This window comes from Micromonas commoda, chromosome 7, assembly GCF_000090985.2.
Source record: "Micromonas commoda chromosome 7, complete sequence".
Classification (NCBI taxonomy): Eukaryota; Viridiplantae; Chlorophyta; class Mamiellophyceae; order Mamiellales; family Mamiellaceae; genus Micromonas; species Micromonas commoda.
This window is the reverse complement of record NC_013044.1, coordinates 1,181,271-1,196,945: the sequence shown is the minus strand read 5'-3', so window position 1 is coordinate 1,196,945 and position 15,675 is coordinate 1,181,271. Positions and strand designations below refer to the sequence as shown.

General features: G+C 64.7%; 8 protein-coding genes across 8 annotated transcripts; 4 read left to right on the top strand and 4 right to left on the bottom strand.

Moving 5' to 3' along the window:
- Positions 1 to 26: 26 nt before the first annotated feature.
- MICPUN_60320 (predicted protein) lies at positions 27 to 981 on the top strand (the record flags this gene model as incomplete). The annotated part of the gene is made up of 1 exon (XM_002504025.1): positions 27 to 981. The coding sequence occupies one exon, from the start codon at positions 27 to 29 to the stop codon at positions 906 to 908; it is 882 nt and encodes a 293-aa protein (XP_002504071.1). The 3' UTR covers positions 909 to 981.
- Positions 982 to 1,315: 334 nt separating this feature from the next.
- Positions 1,316 to 2,736, top strand: MICPUN_60319 (predicted protein; the record flags this gene model as incomplete). Its single annotated transcript, XM_002504024.1, has 1 exon — positions 1,316 to 2,736. The coding sequence occupies one exon, from the start codon at positions 1,316 to 1,318 to the stop codon at positions 2,618 to 2,620; it is 1,305 nt and encodes a 434-aa protein (XP_002504070.1). The 3' UTR covers positions 2,621 to 2,736.
- A 15-nt stretch (positions 2,737 to 2,751) lies between these two features.
- Positions 2,752 to 4,839, bottom strand: MICPUN_60318 (predicted protein; the record flags this gene model as incomplete). Its single annotated transcript, XM_002503671.1, has 1 exon — positions 2,752 to 4,839. The coding sequence occupies one exon, from the start codon at positions 4,837 to 4,839 to the stop codon at positions 2,752 to 2,754; it is 2,088 nt and encodes a 695-aa protein (XP_002503717.1).
- A 156-nt stretch (positions 4,840 to 4,995) lies between these two features.
- MICPUN_101634 (predicted protein) lies at positions 4,996 to 6,070 on the bottom strand (the record flags this gene model as incomplete). The annotated part of the gene is made up of 2 exons (XM_002503670.1): positions 4,996 to 5,612; positions 5,761 to 6,070. The coding sequence occupies 2 exons, from the start codon at positions 6,068 to 6,070 to the stop codon at positions 4,996 to 4,998; spliced, it is 927 nt and encodes a 308-aa protein (XP_002503716.1).
- A 140-nt stretch (positions 6,071 to 6,210) lies between these two features.
- Positions 6,211 to 6,918, top strand: MICPUN_60316 (predicted protein; the record flags this gene model as incomplete). The annotated part of the gene is made up of 1 exon (XM_002504023.1): positions 6,211 to 6,918. One exon carries the CDS (start codon positions 6,211 to 6,213, stop codon positions 6,916 to 6,918), a length of 708 nt encoding a protein of 235 aa, XP_002504069.1.
- Positions 6,919 to 7,002: 84 nt separating this feature from the next.
- On the bottom strand, positions 7,003 to 9,954 carry MICPUN_60315 (predicted protein; the record flags this gene model as incomplete). The annotated part of the gene is made up of 1 exon (XM_002503669.1): positions 7,003 to 9,954. One exon carries the CDS (start codon positions 9,952 to 9,954, stop codon positions 7,003 to 7,005), a length of 2,952 nt encoding a protein of 983 aa, XP_002503715.1.
- Positions 9,955 to 12,566: 2,612 nt separating this feature from the next.
- Positions 12,567 to 13,323, top strand: MICPUN_108683 (predicted protein). The gene has a single exon (XM_002504022.1). The coding sequence runs from the start codon at positions 12,754 to 12,756 to the stop codon at positions 13,270 to 13,272; it is 519 nt and encodes a 172-aa protein (XP_002504068.1). The 5' UTR covers positions 12,567 to 12,753; the 3' UTR covers positions 13,273 to 13,323.
- On the bottom strand, positions 13,322 to 15,586 carry MICPUN_101632 (predicted protein; the record flags this gene model as incomplete). Its single annotated transcript, XM_002503668.1, has 1 exon — positions 13,322 to 15,586. One exon carries the CDS (start codon positions 15,584 to 15,586, stop codon positions 13,322 to 13,324), a length of 2,265 nt encoding a protein of 754 aa, XP_002503714.1.
- Positions 15,587 to 15,675: the final 89 nt, after the last annotated feature.

The window sequence follows — 15,675 nt, the reverse complement described above, 5'->3', positions numbered from 1 at the left end:
GGCGAGGGCGCACCTCCGGCCCCGGCATGGCGACTTCCGTCGCGGCGTCCGCGTCGACGAACCTCGCGCTCGGTTCGGTTTCGACCCGGTCGCGTCCTCCTCGTCGTCGTCGTCGCGGCGCGGCGTCCCTCGTCCCCGGCGGAACGCGCGACGACGACGAGGCGCATCGTCATCGCCGCTGGCGCGTCGCCCCCGACGTCGACGGCGCCGCGTCACCGGGTGCCGACCCTTCCATCGAACGCCCAAGGCCGAATGCCCCGTCCGATGCCCTCGAACGCCTCCTCGCGACCCGATTCGCGACCCTCGGCGACGCCATCAGGGCGCCCCCTGACGACCGAGCAGCCATCGAGCGATGCGTCGATAGCCTCGAGCGCGCCAACCCGACGCGCGCCCCCGCGACGTCGCCCGCGCAGACCGGCGAATGGACCCTGCGCTACACCACCAGCGTCGGGACGATGGCCAGTGTCGCGACGTGGGAGACCGTGGCGGGCGCGGTGACCGACGTGTCGCAGCGCGTGGACATCGCGAACGAGCGCGACGCGGTGATGATGGTTCGCAACGACGTCACCGTCGAGCTGCGGTCGCGGTCGGACCTCACGCCGCTGCCGCTGCCGCTGCCGCCGCTGACGTTCCTCGGCCTCTCCGACGACGACGCGTTGACGCTGAGGATCGCGCAGAGGTTCGAGTGCAAGACGCTCGGCGGCGGTAGGCTGTCCACCAAGTTGCTCGTCAGCGACGTGGAGGCGAGTGTACGTGGCGTGGGGGAGAATCGAGTTAAGTCGCTCGGGTCGTTTCGGCAGCCCGGGGTGGAGTTGCAGCCCGCGAAGAGTCAGCTGGTGACGTACCTGGACGACAGGTGGCGGATCGTCCGGGACGACGCCTCCGTGTCGGTGTACCGGCGGCGGTAGCATTACTACCAGCTAGCTTGATTGGGGTTAACGCAAACTCGTGTAATCATACCGTATACTCATACGTTTTAAATTATCAAATAGCCGTTTAAATCCTGCATTTTCTGACCGTCAGGCACTGACAAAGCTTCTCGCGACGTCTCGAAATGATCTCGACCACGAAGGGCCGCGGGTCAACGCTTTCCAAGAAAACATGCTTCCGGAATTTGGTCGAACCGCGCGGGGGCGCCGCGCTCACATCGTTCGCGCGCGTCCCGGGCGGCCCGAGGAACGGTTCTTCGGTGCCGTCGGCTCGCGAGCCACGACCGACGCTCGCGGCGCGCGAGTCATCACGAGCGGACTCTCGTGACACTCCGTGACTCCGGAAAAGACATTCCCCTCAACATCGCTGAGCGCGGCGGGGCGACATGAGCAGCGGGGAGGAGGGTCTCGACGAGGACGACTTCGGCTTCCGCGGCCGCGCGGAGACGCCCGATGACTCCGTGGAGGGCGACGGCGCCAAGACGAAGCGCAAGGACAAGAAGCGGCGGAAGAGGACCCCCGCGGAGAAGGAGGCGAGGCGTCTGCGTAAGGAAGCCGAGGCCGCGGCCAGGAACCCCGGGGGGGCGTCGCCCAGCGGGAGCGTGCCGAGCGACGACAGCGCCATGAGCAGTGGCATTTTCGGCTCTAGGAAGTCCAACAAGGTCGCACCCGCGCCCTCGGGCAAGAAGGGGAAGGGCGAGGGCGAGGCGACGAAGGCGGCCCGAGGGAACAAGGCGACGAAGACGAACGAACCGGGCGGATTGATCATGGGCGCAAACGTCAAAAAGTGCCCGACGTGCAGGTTCCCCGTCATCATCGGCGCGCGATTCTGCGCCGGATGCGGCACCCGCAACGAGGACCAGAGCGCCGTCGAGCACCTCCTGCGAGACATCGACGGCGAGGCCAGCGTGAGGGCGATGATCGCCGCGGCCAAGGAGAACGGTCTCGCGGCGCCCGACTTTCGCGAAGGCATCACTTTAATCACGGCGCCGCCCCCGCCCGCGATGGACGGCGCCGACCCGGTGGTTGTGCACGTGTGGGACCCTGATTGGGCGAGGTGCGGTCGGCTGTGCCACCCGTGCGGGTGGGACTGCGACAAGGACATGTGGCCGGAGCCGCGGGATCCGGAGGCGCCGGGCGAGACGTTGGCTCCGTTTCGAGAGCGATTTTTGTACTACCTCTGCGACAGGCACCAGGTGCTGGTGTGCGTGTTTCACGACCAGGACGACGACTTCAGCGCGGTGGAGAGGCAGGTGAGCATCGTGTGCACCGTGATGCAGTGCTGGTGGTGCACGCTCATGCTGGTCAGCGGGTTGGAAGAGGCGGAGGCGGCGACGGAGGAGGCGAGGGTGTCCGTGCTGCCGGATTTCGTCATCGTCGCAATCGTCACCGACCTCTTCACCACCCTCTTCGAAGCCTTCTCCAAGTTTGAGTACAGGAACATGGAGATCGGGCGGGTCATCACCGTGCCGCTCTTCATCGCGCACTTGCTCATGGCGGCCATCACGACGTCCGGGAACGCGCACAGAGACGAGCTGCTCGCGAAGACGTCGTGGATGTTTGTCGTCGCGTTGGCGTGCGAGTGGCTCGCGATCCAGCCGCTGTACGTGGCGACGCGGGTGTGGCTGTACGGCGTGGGGTGCAGGTGCCGGGGCGTACCCATCGGCCTCGGGCCCAAGTCGCCGTTCTAGGAGAAGAGGTGGGAGAACACGAGTGGTGCGAATTCGTCCTCGCGGGCTCGCTGAAAAGCGAGGCTTCTTAATGTTAGACTAACTAGATGTACATTAAAAATGAGACGTTTGTCGTCTCGGTCGAACAACGCTCACCGAGGCGGGCGCCTGGCTCGAACCTTCCTCCGTCCCGCCGGCGGAGCGCCCCCCGCGCCCATCGCCATGCCCCCGCCCGCGGGCGACGGCGCCCCGCCCGCGGCTCCAAACGCGAACGACGGCGCGGGCACGGCGCCGCCCGTGCTCAGCGTCCCGGAACCGCCAGCCACGGCTCCCGCGGGGGCTCCAAACGTGAACGCGACGGACGCGCCCGCGCCCGCCGCGGACGCAGCCGCGGACGCAGCCGCGGGAGCGGAGGATCCGAACGTGAACGCCGCGCCGGGCGCCGCCGGGTTAGGGTTAGGGTTAGGGTTTAGTGCCCCTCCGGTCGCGGCGCCGAAACTAAACGACGGAGCCGCCGTCGAAGTCGAAGCCGAGCCAAAGGTAAAGGCTGGCGCCGTCGAAGCTGGGGCGCTCGCCGCCGCCGAAGACCCCGAAGCCCCCGCCGTGGCCGCCGTGGCCGCCGCGCCGAACGTGAACGCCGGGGTGGACGAAGGGGTCGCCGACGTCGACGCGCCGAACGTAAACACGTCCGACTTTTTCTTCTCCCCGTCGACCGCCTCGTCCTTGCCCTCGCCCGCGGAAGGAGCGCCGAACGTGAACGCGGCGACCGGCGCCGCGTCGTTCCCCTTTTCGTTCGCCCCCTTTTCGTCCCGCTTCGCGTCATCCGCGGACGCAGTCGCCGGCGCGGCGCCGAATGAAAACGTAATAGCCGGCGCCGCCGCCGCCGCGGGGTTTTTTGTATCGCCGTCGCCTCCCGCGGGCGTATCGTCTCCCGTTCCCTTCGCGGCGTCCCCGCCCGCGCGTGTATCGTCGGCGCGTTCGGTCCTCTTAAAGTCCGCGAGCCCCGCGAACAGTCCCCCGTCGTCGTCGCCGCCCTTACCCCTCTTCGACTTACCCCTCTTCGACCCCGCGGTCGTCGCCGCGGGCGGTCCCCCGCCTCCCAACGCGAACCCTCCCGCGCCGCCGCCCTGTGCGGTGAACGCCGGCGGTGGTACGGCGACACCCACGCTTGGGGTCGCTCCAGCAGTGAGCGGTTTGGGATCCGCGGGTAAGTCGGTGAGCTCCGCGGGTTTGAACCGAGTCGCGACGTCGCCGACCGATCGCCAATCCATCGCCCTCGGTCTCGCGACGGACGCGAGCACGCCGCCCGCGCCAGCTGTGAACGACGCCAGCTGTGAACGACCACCCAGCGCCGGATTCGAGCTCGCGCACCAACCCCCCCGGCTCGCTCTCAGGTGGTGCGACGCGGACGCCGGTCGGCGCGCGGTCGGTCGAAGGCGGACTCGACCGGCGCAACGCGGAAGCGCGGGGGGATCGGGAAGGACGACGGCGAGGGGCACGCGCGGCTTACGGGTCGCGACGGCTCGGCTCGCGTCCCCGGGGATATCCCCGGGGACGGCGGCCGGGATGTCCACGCGACGCCGCGCGCGGGGTGGGGAGTCGTCGCGCGCGCCGCGCGCCCGGTTCTCGTCGTGGTCGTCGTTTGCGATCTCGTCCTCGAACGTGACGTGGTGCCGCGTCGCGGGCGACGGTCCCCGTCCTCCTCCTCCTCCATCACCTCCTCCGTCGCGCTTGCGCTTGGTGGGCCGGCCGTTCTCCTTGAGTATGCCGGCGGGGGGCTTACCGTCGCCGGCGGTGCGGGCGGCGGGCGCGGGCGCGGGCGCGAGCGACGGCTGCGCTTCCCCTTCCTCGTCCGCCAGTCTGCGGCGCTTCAGCCTCTCCGCCGATGCGGAAGGGGAGGGTTGTGCGTCGTTCGTCGCCTCGGCGGCGGTCGACGCGCGTTCCGCGTCGGCAGCCTCCGCCGCGAACCTGCTCATCGCCCTCCCATTCGCGCCCCCGCCGGTTGCGGGTGCCCTGCGCGCCGCCCTGACCGTCCGCCGTTCCCCGACGGCCGCCGGGCCCGGCCGCGCCGGGCTGGAGATGTCCAACATGGCGTCGCGCGCGCGCTTCCCCAGCGCCTTCAGCGGCGTGAACACGAGCGCCCTCGCGACGTCGGCGACCTCCTCGGACTCCCCGGCGCCCGCGATGTCCGTCCAGAAGCGGCCGATGTACCGCCCGGCGGTCTGCATCAGCTCGTCCATCGCAGTCGCCGGCACCGCGCGAGATCAGTGAGGGGCAGCGAGGCTGCACCCCGATTCTTTTGAAAACGTGAAAACGTGCAGGGTCTACTTGCACTCGAGCGTCGCTAAAATCTATCGCCGTCACATCGCGAACCGGTTCATCGCAATAACCGCTAGCTAGACCGCCTCCCGGATGATCATCTGCGGTCGCGCCAGGTCGTCGCGAATCGTCCGTTCCTCGTCCTCGAAGTCTGTCCCCGTTCCCATCCGAAGCGTCCGCAGATGATCGTGCGTCAACCCCACCGATCGGTGAAACGCCGTTTTGCCCATGCAGTCCTCGTACGTCTCCATCACGTGCGGTTCCGCGCCCCGCAAACGCCTCAGCGCGGACATGATGCCGCGACAGTGCGTAAAATCCCGCACCTGCAGCCTCGGCAGCGCGTCGAACGTCAGCCGCATCAGCGCGTATCCGTGGATGTTATTCGCCTCAAACGCCGATCTGTACTGGCCGTATCCGACGTCCTCGAGCCAGTCCCCGACGTCTTTCGCGGACCAAAGCGCGAAATCCACCAACGACACCATCTGCGCGGCGGCCCTGGCTTTCGCGGCTTCCTTCTGCGACACGTTCTTGAGCACAACCTTCCAGAACTCGTCGAAGGTGACGCGGTTGTCGCCGTCGGAATCCGCCAGCTGGAACACGTGTCGCTCGTTGACGTCCGCGTCGAAGCCGAGCAGGGTCCAGTCGATGCGAGGGTCGCGCAGACCCTCCTGGATCTCGAGTCTATCGAGGAGGCCTGCGCGCGACGATCGGGGTCGAGGGGTGACGGGGCGGTCAGCGGTCAGCGGGGCGGGATTGGGCGAAGATTCCGCCGGTGGGGCGATTCGGGGCCGAGAAAGAATCGCATAAATTCAGGTCCGCGCCGGGTCCGCGGGGGTGCGCACCGTCTCCCGATTTGTCCAGCATCTTGAAGAACTCGTACGCTCGGGACATCTCCTCCTCCGTCGGGGACCGAGACGCGGCGATGAGCTCCCAGAACTCCGCGAAGCTGACCCTGTCGTTCCCGTCCTTGTCCGCCTGCACCCACAGCCTGTCCATGACGAGCTGCTTCTCGGTGTTGAGCTCGTCCCAGTCGACGTCGCTGCCGTTCAGACCGTCCCAGAGCTCCTGATAGCTCAGGTAGCCGTCGCCGCTCGTGTCCAGGCTCAGGAACAGGTCCCGAAGGACCTGCTCGGTGAACACCAAATCGCCCATGGGCTCGTAGCCACAGGCGCTACCCTCGCTCGTGCGCTCCCAAAAATAGGATCCCGCTGAACCAGAGCAGACGAGTGAACTTCCCGTCTCCTCGGACCGTTAAATCTCACCGTGTTCATCACTCGCGGCGGGCACCGGCCATGGTGAGGTTCGAGTCGTGGCCGCTGGCGGGTCTTCAGGTGGGCGCGCTGACGGTCGTCGCTCCCGGCGACGCCGAGGAGGTGCGCGGGCCCGTCCTGACCGTCGACGCGAAGGGGCGCTGCCTCGTGGACTTCGACAGGAGGCAGCGGCGGGTGGGGAGGGCGCACTCGGGGGAGGATGCGCGCGTCGTGCGGCTGTGCAGGATGGACTACGACCTCACCGCCGTGCGATGGTGGAGGCGAGGGGTCGAGGGCGCGAGCGACGGGCTGCGTAGCGTCGTCCTGTGCCTGGGCTCGCCTCCCCAGCTCACGTCCGGCAGACGCATCACGAACCCGGGCGTCGACAAGGCGGAGAAGCACGTCTGGGGCGCGAGGGGGCAGGCCGAGGACTTCACGGGAGGCGCCGCGCGGGCCACCCCGATCCACATGTTTGCGTTCCGCACGCCGGATGATGTGAACCACGCGGTGGCGGCGATGACGCGCGCGGCGCCGGGTCTGAGGAGCGCGGAGGCGCCGGCTGGAGCGCCGTTGGACGGATGGATGAGTCCCGGCGACGTCGACGCGTTTCTCGACCGCGCACAGCTGGCGCCTCCTCGGGGGGGGGCGCACGACACCGGGAAGAGGGACAGGCCGGAGGGGCGCGTGCTCGTGCCGCCGAGGAAGCGTCGCGAGCTCGGCGGCGACGACGACCCGGGGTTCGTGGGGTGAGGGGGCGAACATCGTGGAATAGCGATGGCGATGGCACGGATGGCGCAAAGTCGAAAGCGTCTAACGTTAATTAAGATGGTATCGTCAGTATCCCGGGACCCATATCCTGCCCTTCGGGCCCTTCGAGCGCGGGAACTTGGTCTCCTGGTCCGGCGCCGTGGACGTCATCGTCGTCGCCTTGTCCCCGACCACGTTCCTGTGAAAGCTCACCGGCTGCATCGCCGCCTGATGCCGGAGGTCCTCGCGGTGCTTGCTCATCTTGATGCCGACGGTGCCCACGAGCTCCGCATCATTCGTCTTGACCCCCGGCGGATGAAGGTGCGGGTTCTTGGCGCCCGTGTTGGGAACGGGCGACGCGGGATTGAGGTAGAGCTTCGAGAACGCCCTGCTAAACGTCCTGTGCTGCCCGCCGGGGTTCAGCGCCTTGTAATCGCCCAGCAGCTCGTTGAAATCCTTCGCGCGAACGTACCCGGTGCGAGTGGCCACCTTAACCGGGGAGACTTTCTTGGAGTCACCGGGTCGAACGGTCGGCTCGCCGTGGCTCACCATCACGTGCTGTTCCGACTGCAACCGCAGCGTGTCCGCGATCTCCTTCCACGACCCGTCCTTGGCGTCGCGGACGAACGCGCTGAGCGGCTTTTTGTCCAACACCAACGCGAGCTCGGCGGCGGCGAGAAACGACTTGAGGTTCCCGTCGCGCTTGATCTTCATCAACCGCCGGCCGCTCGGCCCGTCCACGCCCCCCTCGCAGTGCACGTTGACCAATATCTCGGTGCCCACCGCGTGCTTGTACAGCGGATCGCCGTTGCGAAGCGAGGTCATCCAGTTTCGTTCGTACCCGGCAATCGCGGGCGGAGCCTCGTCGATCAACTCGTCCACCAGACGCTTCTTACGCTCCGCGGGACGCAGCGGCGTGACGTTCAGGGACTTCTTCATCGAGTCTGCCTTGACCGGCGAGCGGCCATCTTTCGTCATCCCGCGGTTGAACTTTGGAGACTGGATGTAGGCCATGTAGGACTGGTACGCGGGGCCGCTGACGTCCACCTCGGTCATCCCGAGAAGTTTCTTCGCGGCCTCCGCGTCAACCTCCACGTCGCCCGACACGCCGGGCGTTTCGTCCTCCTCGTCCTCCCCGTCCTCGTCCTCATCCTCCTCAGGGGGTGGGGTGCCCTCCTCCGCGGCATCCCCGTCCCCGGCGTCGGCGTCCCCGGGCGCCTCGGGCGCCTCGGGATCGCCGCCGCCGCCCGTCTTGAGCCGAACCATCTGCGCCTTGAGCTCCAGCATCTCGCGTTCTCGCCGCGCGAGTTCCGACTTGACCCTCTCGAGCTCGGTCGCCTCGCGGATGGACTCGGCGATCTCGGCCGCGATCGCGTCGGCGTGCGCGGCGCGTCGCGCGGCTTCCTCCTCGGAGACTTCGGCGACGTTCGTCCCGTCCCCGTCGCCCTTCGTTCCCGTCGTCGGCGCCGGTTCGCGCCTGACGAAAATCTGGTAAAACTCATCCTTGTCAAACTCCTTGTCGCCGTTCGAGTCGTAGGTCATGAACCAGCCCTCCAGCGCGGCGCACGCGTCTTCGTCCACGTCCCCGGTGCCGTTCTTGAAGTCCAAACCAAGGGTCTTCGCCAAACTCGGGTCCTCGCGAAGGGACGTGACGAGCTCGCGGATGGAGAGTTTCCCGTTGCCGTCCTTGTCGATCTTCGCAAAGAGGTAATCCACCGTGAGCGGGTCGACGCCCACGTCCGGCATGACGATGACCTCGGTCCCCACCGCCGCCGTCTTCGCACCCTTGGTCTTGGACTTGAGGAACACCTCGGAGAACTCCTCCATGCTGAGCTGCTTATCGCCATCAGAGTCAAACTCGACGAAAAACGCCTCGAGCGCGGCGCGGGAGTCGTCCTTGATGGCGCCCGAGCACAGGCCCAACCGAAACGCCAACGCCTCGTCTCTTCTCAGCGCCAAGATCAGCTCGGGCTTGGACACGCGGCCGTCGTGATTCTTATCGATCTTCGAGAAGAGTTCGCCGATGTCGCGCTCCATCGCGCGCCTCGTGAGCTGCTCCACCAGAGCCGGGTTCCCCAGCTCGTACTTTCGGCCGAAGATGCCCTTAAACTCCGCCAGCGAGAGCGTCCTGTCGCCCTCGCTGTTCCATCGGGTAAAAAACTGTTTGAACGTCTCCCTCGACGCGGTATCCCCACCGGGCGCGGGGCTCGCGCCGTCCACCGCCAGCCCGAACGCCGCCTGAAGCTCGGGTTCTTTCTCGAGAACCTCGAGGATCTCTCGAACCTGCGCATCCTCAACCTTGCACGAGGGGTTCACGGCGGCGAACACCCGCTCGAGGTCCTCGTCGGAGGGCATCGCGCGGGCGATGTGATCGGGCAACGGCGGCGGGGGTCCGCCCGGTCGAAGGGCTGTGTAAAACTCGTGCAGCTGAAGCCCGGTTTGGTCGTCGACGTCGTGCCTGGAGAAGAATTCCTCGATCTCTTTCCTGGAGCCGTCCCTGTCCTGGATCTCCCCGTCGGCGAACCTGAGGCCGAGTCGCTTGCCCAGCCCGCGGTCCTTCCTCAGCGCCATCGTGAGCTCGCGCATGGTCACCACGCCGTCGCCGTTGGCGTCGATCTGCGTGAACATGCCCACCACCGCCGTGTCCATCTTGCGAAAGGTCTCCGTCTCGATCCTGATTTCCATCTCCGCCTCCCACACCGCCGTATCGCACATCTCGGGGAGCATCTCGTCGATGATCTCCTCGGCGGTGGGCGGCGGGGGCGGCGGGGGAGGCGGGGGGATGGACGGGTCGACCCAAGGCTTGAAGTACGACTGTTTCACCTTGTACTTGTGCCCGTTGAACTCGGACTTTGGGTTGATCTGCTTGAGTAAGAATCTCGGCTCTTTGTCACCCTCCTTGACCTCGCACCGCTCCACGAGCTGCGCGACGTCGCCTACCGCGAGAACGACGCCCTTACCCGTTTTAACATCCTTGATCATCTCAACCTTGGAGCGCATCGCGGGCATCGCGGGGGAGCCCTGGCCCGAATCGCCCATCTCGCCGGGAATTCAACGGGGCGAATCCTCCGCGGCGACGATTGCGAAGACGGCGACCCCGGACGAGAGTTGCCGTGCCTCGGGGTTGGGCCCCGCGTCGGATCTCGCGGCTGCGAGCGGCGTGAACGGGCGATCGAGCGCGGGATGGACGCGCGTCCGGTCACCGGGTAGCGTGCCTCGGCTGTGAACGACCCGCCGGTTCGGCCGTGGAAATATAATTCCCCGTTTGGGAAATCCGAGCTGGAAATCTCGCGGTGCCCATTCCCATGCTGTTCATGCCACTCTCGCGGAGGCGACTTCTCAGACTTCCGAGGAGTCACAGTTACGGCGGTAGAACAGCGAGGCCAGCCTGGGGCCGCCATCACGCTCTTCCGCCGGCAGCGGTTGAAGTCGTTCAACTCTACTCCAGATACACCACATGTTCAAACGCCACACAAACCACTGGCGGCCCTAGCGAAGGGCGTTGTTCATATTCCGTCCGGCGGCACGCGTGCGCTTTTTACTTCGCGGGCGAAATCAGGATAGGAACCGAGCGAGTTCCAGTCGCTCGTTATGAGGTAAGCTTCCATGTTCACCTCCGTTTCATTTTCGTTTTTAACAGCCTGTGCCATCGCTCCTTACAGTACCCGCAAGGTAGCACCCTCGCCGCATGAGTCTCATGACAGCGTCGGTTCTGCTACTTCGATGGACGATGTCGACTCGTCAACGTCAGGTGAAGATCGCCCGGAGGGTTATAGCGTGTTCAGTCCGCGGGACAGATTGACTCGACAAGATGATAGAGAATCGTCGCCGATCGAAACCTTCACGTCGGCCTCGCCAAGATTCATAGCTCGCGCAAGTGATTTTGGAGTCCTTGGCTCGGAAAGACCGGAGGGTGGGATGCCACAGGATATCTCCAGAGAGGGCGAGGCAGATGTCGAGCCTGAGGACTGGTCACCCGGCGGCACCACACCTGTTCGAATCGGGGTGCCTCCATTTGGAGCCTTCGACTTACGTTCTCCTGGTAGGCCAATTTCCCCGTCGATGCCGTTTGTGAAGCAAGAACTTAGTGGTGCGTACCCAAGCGACCCACGTAGCCTGTTGGCGACCAGTTCCTCGTCGCGGGCACCTCTTCATCGTCAGGACAGTGTGTGCAGCATGACTTCTGACGAAGGCTCTGTCAGGGGCGGCATGCGCCGGGGGAGCTTTCAAAACATGATTGCCATGACCGAGGATGGCAGACGAAGGTTAAAGTTAGGGAGAGAGTCAAGCCTGCGAACATTGAAGAATATAGGCGCCAAGGCTGCTGCGGTGGCTGCCGTTGCTAGCCCATCATACATTGCAGAGGTCGTCACAAAGAACGCAAGTCCCAACCTGAGATCTCAAGGTCAAAGCTGGAATCATTGGACACATAAGTACAAAGCGTTTGATCCAAGGAGTAATGTCGTCACGACGTGGCATCTTGTGCTTTTGATCACGCTTTGTGCACAGTGCATCAAGTTGCCTGTAGACGTGTCTTTTTACCCCGTCCAACCTGAGCGGGCATGGACAGAGATGGTGGCAAAATCCAGGTCGTTGTTTATCGTTGGCCGCCTTTTCGACACGATCTACCTTTTTGACATCGTCATGAACTTCTGGACTGGCTTTTATCACGAGCCGACACAGGCATACATTCTGACTCTCCCAGATGTTGCCCGACGATATTTTTTAACATGGTTCTTTGTAGACTGCGTTGCAATTGTGCCGTGGGAAATGTTTTTTGTTCATGGACTACTGATGCGCTCCATAAAGCTCGTGAAAATGCGCAAGATGATGACGAGTGTTCGTGCCAATCGGCTCACCAACACCTTTGTGAGTCGGAATGAGGTTGACCTTAAAATCATCCAGCTTGTCCAGGAAATCTTCAGCGCGTTTGTGATTGTTCACATCGTCTGCTGTTCGTGGTGTTTCATTTTACAGTACGAGCAGCGCGGTCACGATGACAGTGCGTCCATGCCGTTCGAGGTGTCGACAGCATACGAATATGGTTTTGCCGACGACGGGGAGACTCCGGTAAATTGGGTTGTGAGCCATCAGATCAGGGGTGGTGAGTTCGAGTACTATGTCGCTGCACTGCAACTTCTCTTGCAGGGAGAAATGCAGTTGGTGAGCTTGGCTGAGCGCATCCTGCTTATCATTTCCGTGGCGGTGCTTTACGCCATTTTTATCTTCATCATCGCAGAGGTTGCTTCTATTATTTCTGAAATCGGATATCGGAACAAGAAGTACCGCCAGACGATGCGGGAGGTGAACCTCATGATGAGGGAGCATAACTTCCCTGGAGATTTGAGATACCGACTTCGAAAGTACATCCGTTTTCGCCACGTGCAGCAGGATGGGACCAGTGCGGGCGTGAGCTTGAATGCGTCCCCTGAGCGGCGCTACATTCTCTCCCTACTCAGCCCACAACTTAGGCAAGAAGCTATGGTTCACATGAACAACGCAGGTATAGGTCAGGTGAAGCTTTTTCAAGACGCTGAACTTCCTAACGATGCACTTCTAGCACTCTCTGTGGGTGCACACATCGAAGTGTACGCTGGCCACGAATTTGTTTACAAAGCTGGTGATGCTGCTGTCTCTTTGAATGTGGTCGTTAAGGGAGTCATAAGCAATAAAGGTCGGTTAGTTCGTCGGAGAGACACCTTCGGCGAGGAAGCATGCCTCAGCGCCCACTCGGAATACATCAGTAGCGCGTACACAATCACATTCTGTTCGATATGCCATCTTGACGGCAAATCTATTAAACGGATGTTCAAAAAGTACTCACTTTCAGAAGTAAAGATGCGCAAACAACTTGCGCGTAAGTTTGCGCGCGAAGGGCTGCGCGCGTACGTCCGCTACGTAAACGCCGCGAGGAAGGGAAAGCTGGAGGAATTCAAGAGAGACTTCTTCAACCAAGGATTTTCAGAGTCGATGTTTTTCCGCATGTACCTGACTTATAGCAAGTCTGTCGGAGAGTTCGAGGTGATGGAGAGCTGCGCGCTGCAAATTCAGCGAGTGTGGCGTGCGAAGGTGCTTCGCCGAAAGGTTGAAATCGCACAGTATAGGGCGCGGATGGATCGAGCCGGACTCCAGCCAAGGCAAAGTACGGGTCCGCGTCTGCTTGGCGGCTTTGCCAGGGTGAAAGACTTCATCAAGGCTGCGAAAGCTATGAACGAACCTCTGACAGAAAGTCAGAGGCTTGAGTGTATGGAACTAAATCAGAGACAGATGATGGAGTCGCTCGCCAGACTTCAGGAGTCGCTGAACGAGCTGGCACATTCTCACGATCTGTATAGGGACGCCCCGAGCTTCCAATAATAAGTAGTCTACACTCGTAGAGTTGTGTAAAGCCTCTAGCCAGCCAGCGCTACTCCCGCCCCCTCGACAACAGCCGGAGCACCGGACCCTTCGCCCGGCGAGTTTTCGCCACCCTGGCCGCGCGCTCGTAGTCCCGCCGCGTGTGCCCCCCGCACCTCGCCACCGCCCTCACCGTCTCCGCCCTCGAGTCGTACGCGGACCATTCCAGCGCGGAGAAGGAAAACACCCGGGGGGGGCGCTCGAGCGACCCCACGACGTTCTCGGCGTCGACATCGTCGTTTCCATCGCCGTTTCCATCGCCGTTTCCATCGCCGTTTCCATCGTCCCCGGGTGCTGACTTTTCGCCCCCGTCCCCGTCCCCGTCGTCCGCCTCGAGCCCGAGCTCCGTCGCCATCGCAGACACCGTCTCGTGCTTGCCCGCGGCGGCGGCGGCGGCGAGCGGGGTTCGTCCGGCGCCGTCTCTCGCGTCCATCGCCGCGCGCGGGTTCGGGGCGTGCCGCAGCATGAGGCGTAACGCGCGGACGCGGCCGTTACTCGCCGCGACGTGAATCGGCGTCTGACCGGGAACGACGCTCGAACCTGAACCGACGTTGGCGTTCGTCGATTGCGCCCCCGAAGGTCCGCCGAAGGTTCCGCCCCCGGGTGCAACCGGCGGCCGCGTTCGTTCCGCCGTCGCCTCCGCGCCTGACGCGTCTCGCACCTCCGCGAGCACGCGCGGATCCCCCGCCCTCGCCGCCCAGTGCAGGGCGTTGTACCCGCCCGGGCCCGATCGTTGCGTCGTGGACGCCCTGCAACCGGGCCCCAACAACGCTCTCGCCACGTTGAGGTGCCCGGCGACGACGGCGACGTGAAGCGGCGTGAACCCGTCGCGATCCGTCGCGTCCACGTCGTCGACGATCCTCGCGCGCGGGTGCGCCTTCTTTGACCTGCGGCACAGCGCGACCACGACGTCCACCGCGCCGCACGCGGCGGCGTGGTGAAGCGGGGTCCAAGACAAGGAGCCGCTCCGCGCGGCGGGGTCGGCGCCTAGGTCCAGGAGCGCGCGGACGATCGCCGCGGCTCGCGGGCCGATGGGCCTCCCGCACGCCCTCGCCAGCGGCGTCAGCCCCCCCGCAGCTGAGTCGCCTTCCTCCTCCCCGGGAATCGCCACCGCGCCGTCGACCACCTTTCGGGGATCCAGCCTCTTCCTCGCGGCTTTTTCCTCCTTGTCGTCCGCGTCCTCCTCCTCGTCGTCCAATTTCTTACCCCGCGGCACCTTCTTCCCCGCCGCGGACGCCCGTTCCCGCTCCGCCCTTCGCGTCTTCCTCGCCTCGTGCACGGCGACGGCGACGAGCGTCTCCATCGCGGCGCTGATCTTCGCGTACGCTCGCTTGATCGCGACGCTCGACAACGCCGTCGCCGCCGCCACGTGCAACCCGTGGGTCGCCTCCTCCAGCGCCCTCGACGCCGACTCCGGCGACGTGTACCCCGAATGTTCCACCCGAAGCGTCACCCTCGCCTCCATCGACGCGTTGAGCAGCACCGCGTCGGGGGTTCGCGGGTTCGGTTCCATCGGCACCCAGTCGCCGTCGGCCGAGGCGAGTTTCGCGTTGGCATCCCTCGCGGCCAAGTCGTCGAAGTCGACGAGCTCCAGGGCGTTGAACGCGAAGTACGCGAGCTCCGTCTCGCGAACCGGTTCATCTTCCCCGCCCGCCGGTTCATCTTCCCTCCCGTCCGGAGAAGCGATACCCCCCGGGCCTTGGTCTGTGGCGACGGCGGTTACGGTGGTTCGCTCGTTCGCGCCGGCTTCGTCGAACCGCATCGCGAATTCTTCCCATTGTTCCCATACGGTCCTCGGCGGCGCGCCTTGGCCCAAGGTTGTCGCCTCGTACAGCGCGTCGCCGCACTCCACGACGCAGAACACGCCGTCGCCGTACCCGGAGGGTAAGCCCCGCAGCTCGTGCACCACGACGACGAGTTTCTTGCCCGCCAACGGCTGTGGGATGACGTACGGGGGTGGGCCCTGGTGTTCGGGCTCGGGCTCGGGTTCGGCGTCGCTGTCGTAGTCGGACGGGAGCGGGGAGCCGTCGGGGACGGACGGGAGCGAGTCGGTGTCGCTGTCGGAGTCGCGCTTCTCGAACCGAGCCTTTCCCGTCAGCTCCTCATCCTCCTCCTCCTCCTCCTCTTCGGACTCCTGCTCGGGATCCTCGTCCTCCTCCTCGTCCTCGCCGTCTTCGGGGTCCGAGCGATCGATGGAGTCGTCTGCGAGCTCCGACGCCTCCGCGGACTCGGCCATCGCGTCTCGGTCCTCGAGGGACCCACCGATCGACGCCATGTCGTCGGGCGAACGCGCCCCTTGGAATCACCGAGAAACGGTCAACGGCTGTGACGAAATTTCCTCGGCCCCCGCCAAGGGCGACGAGT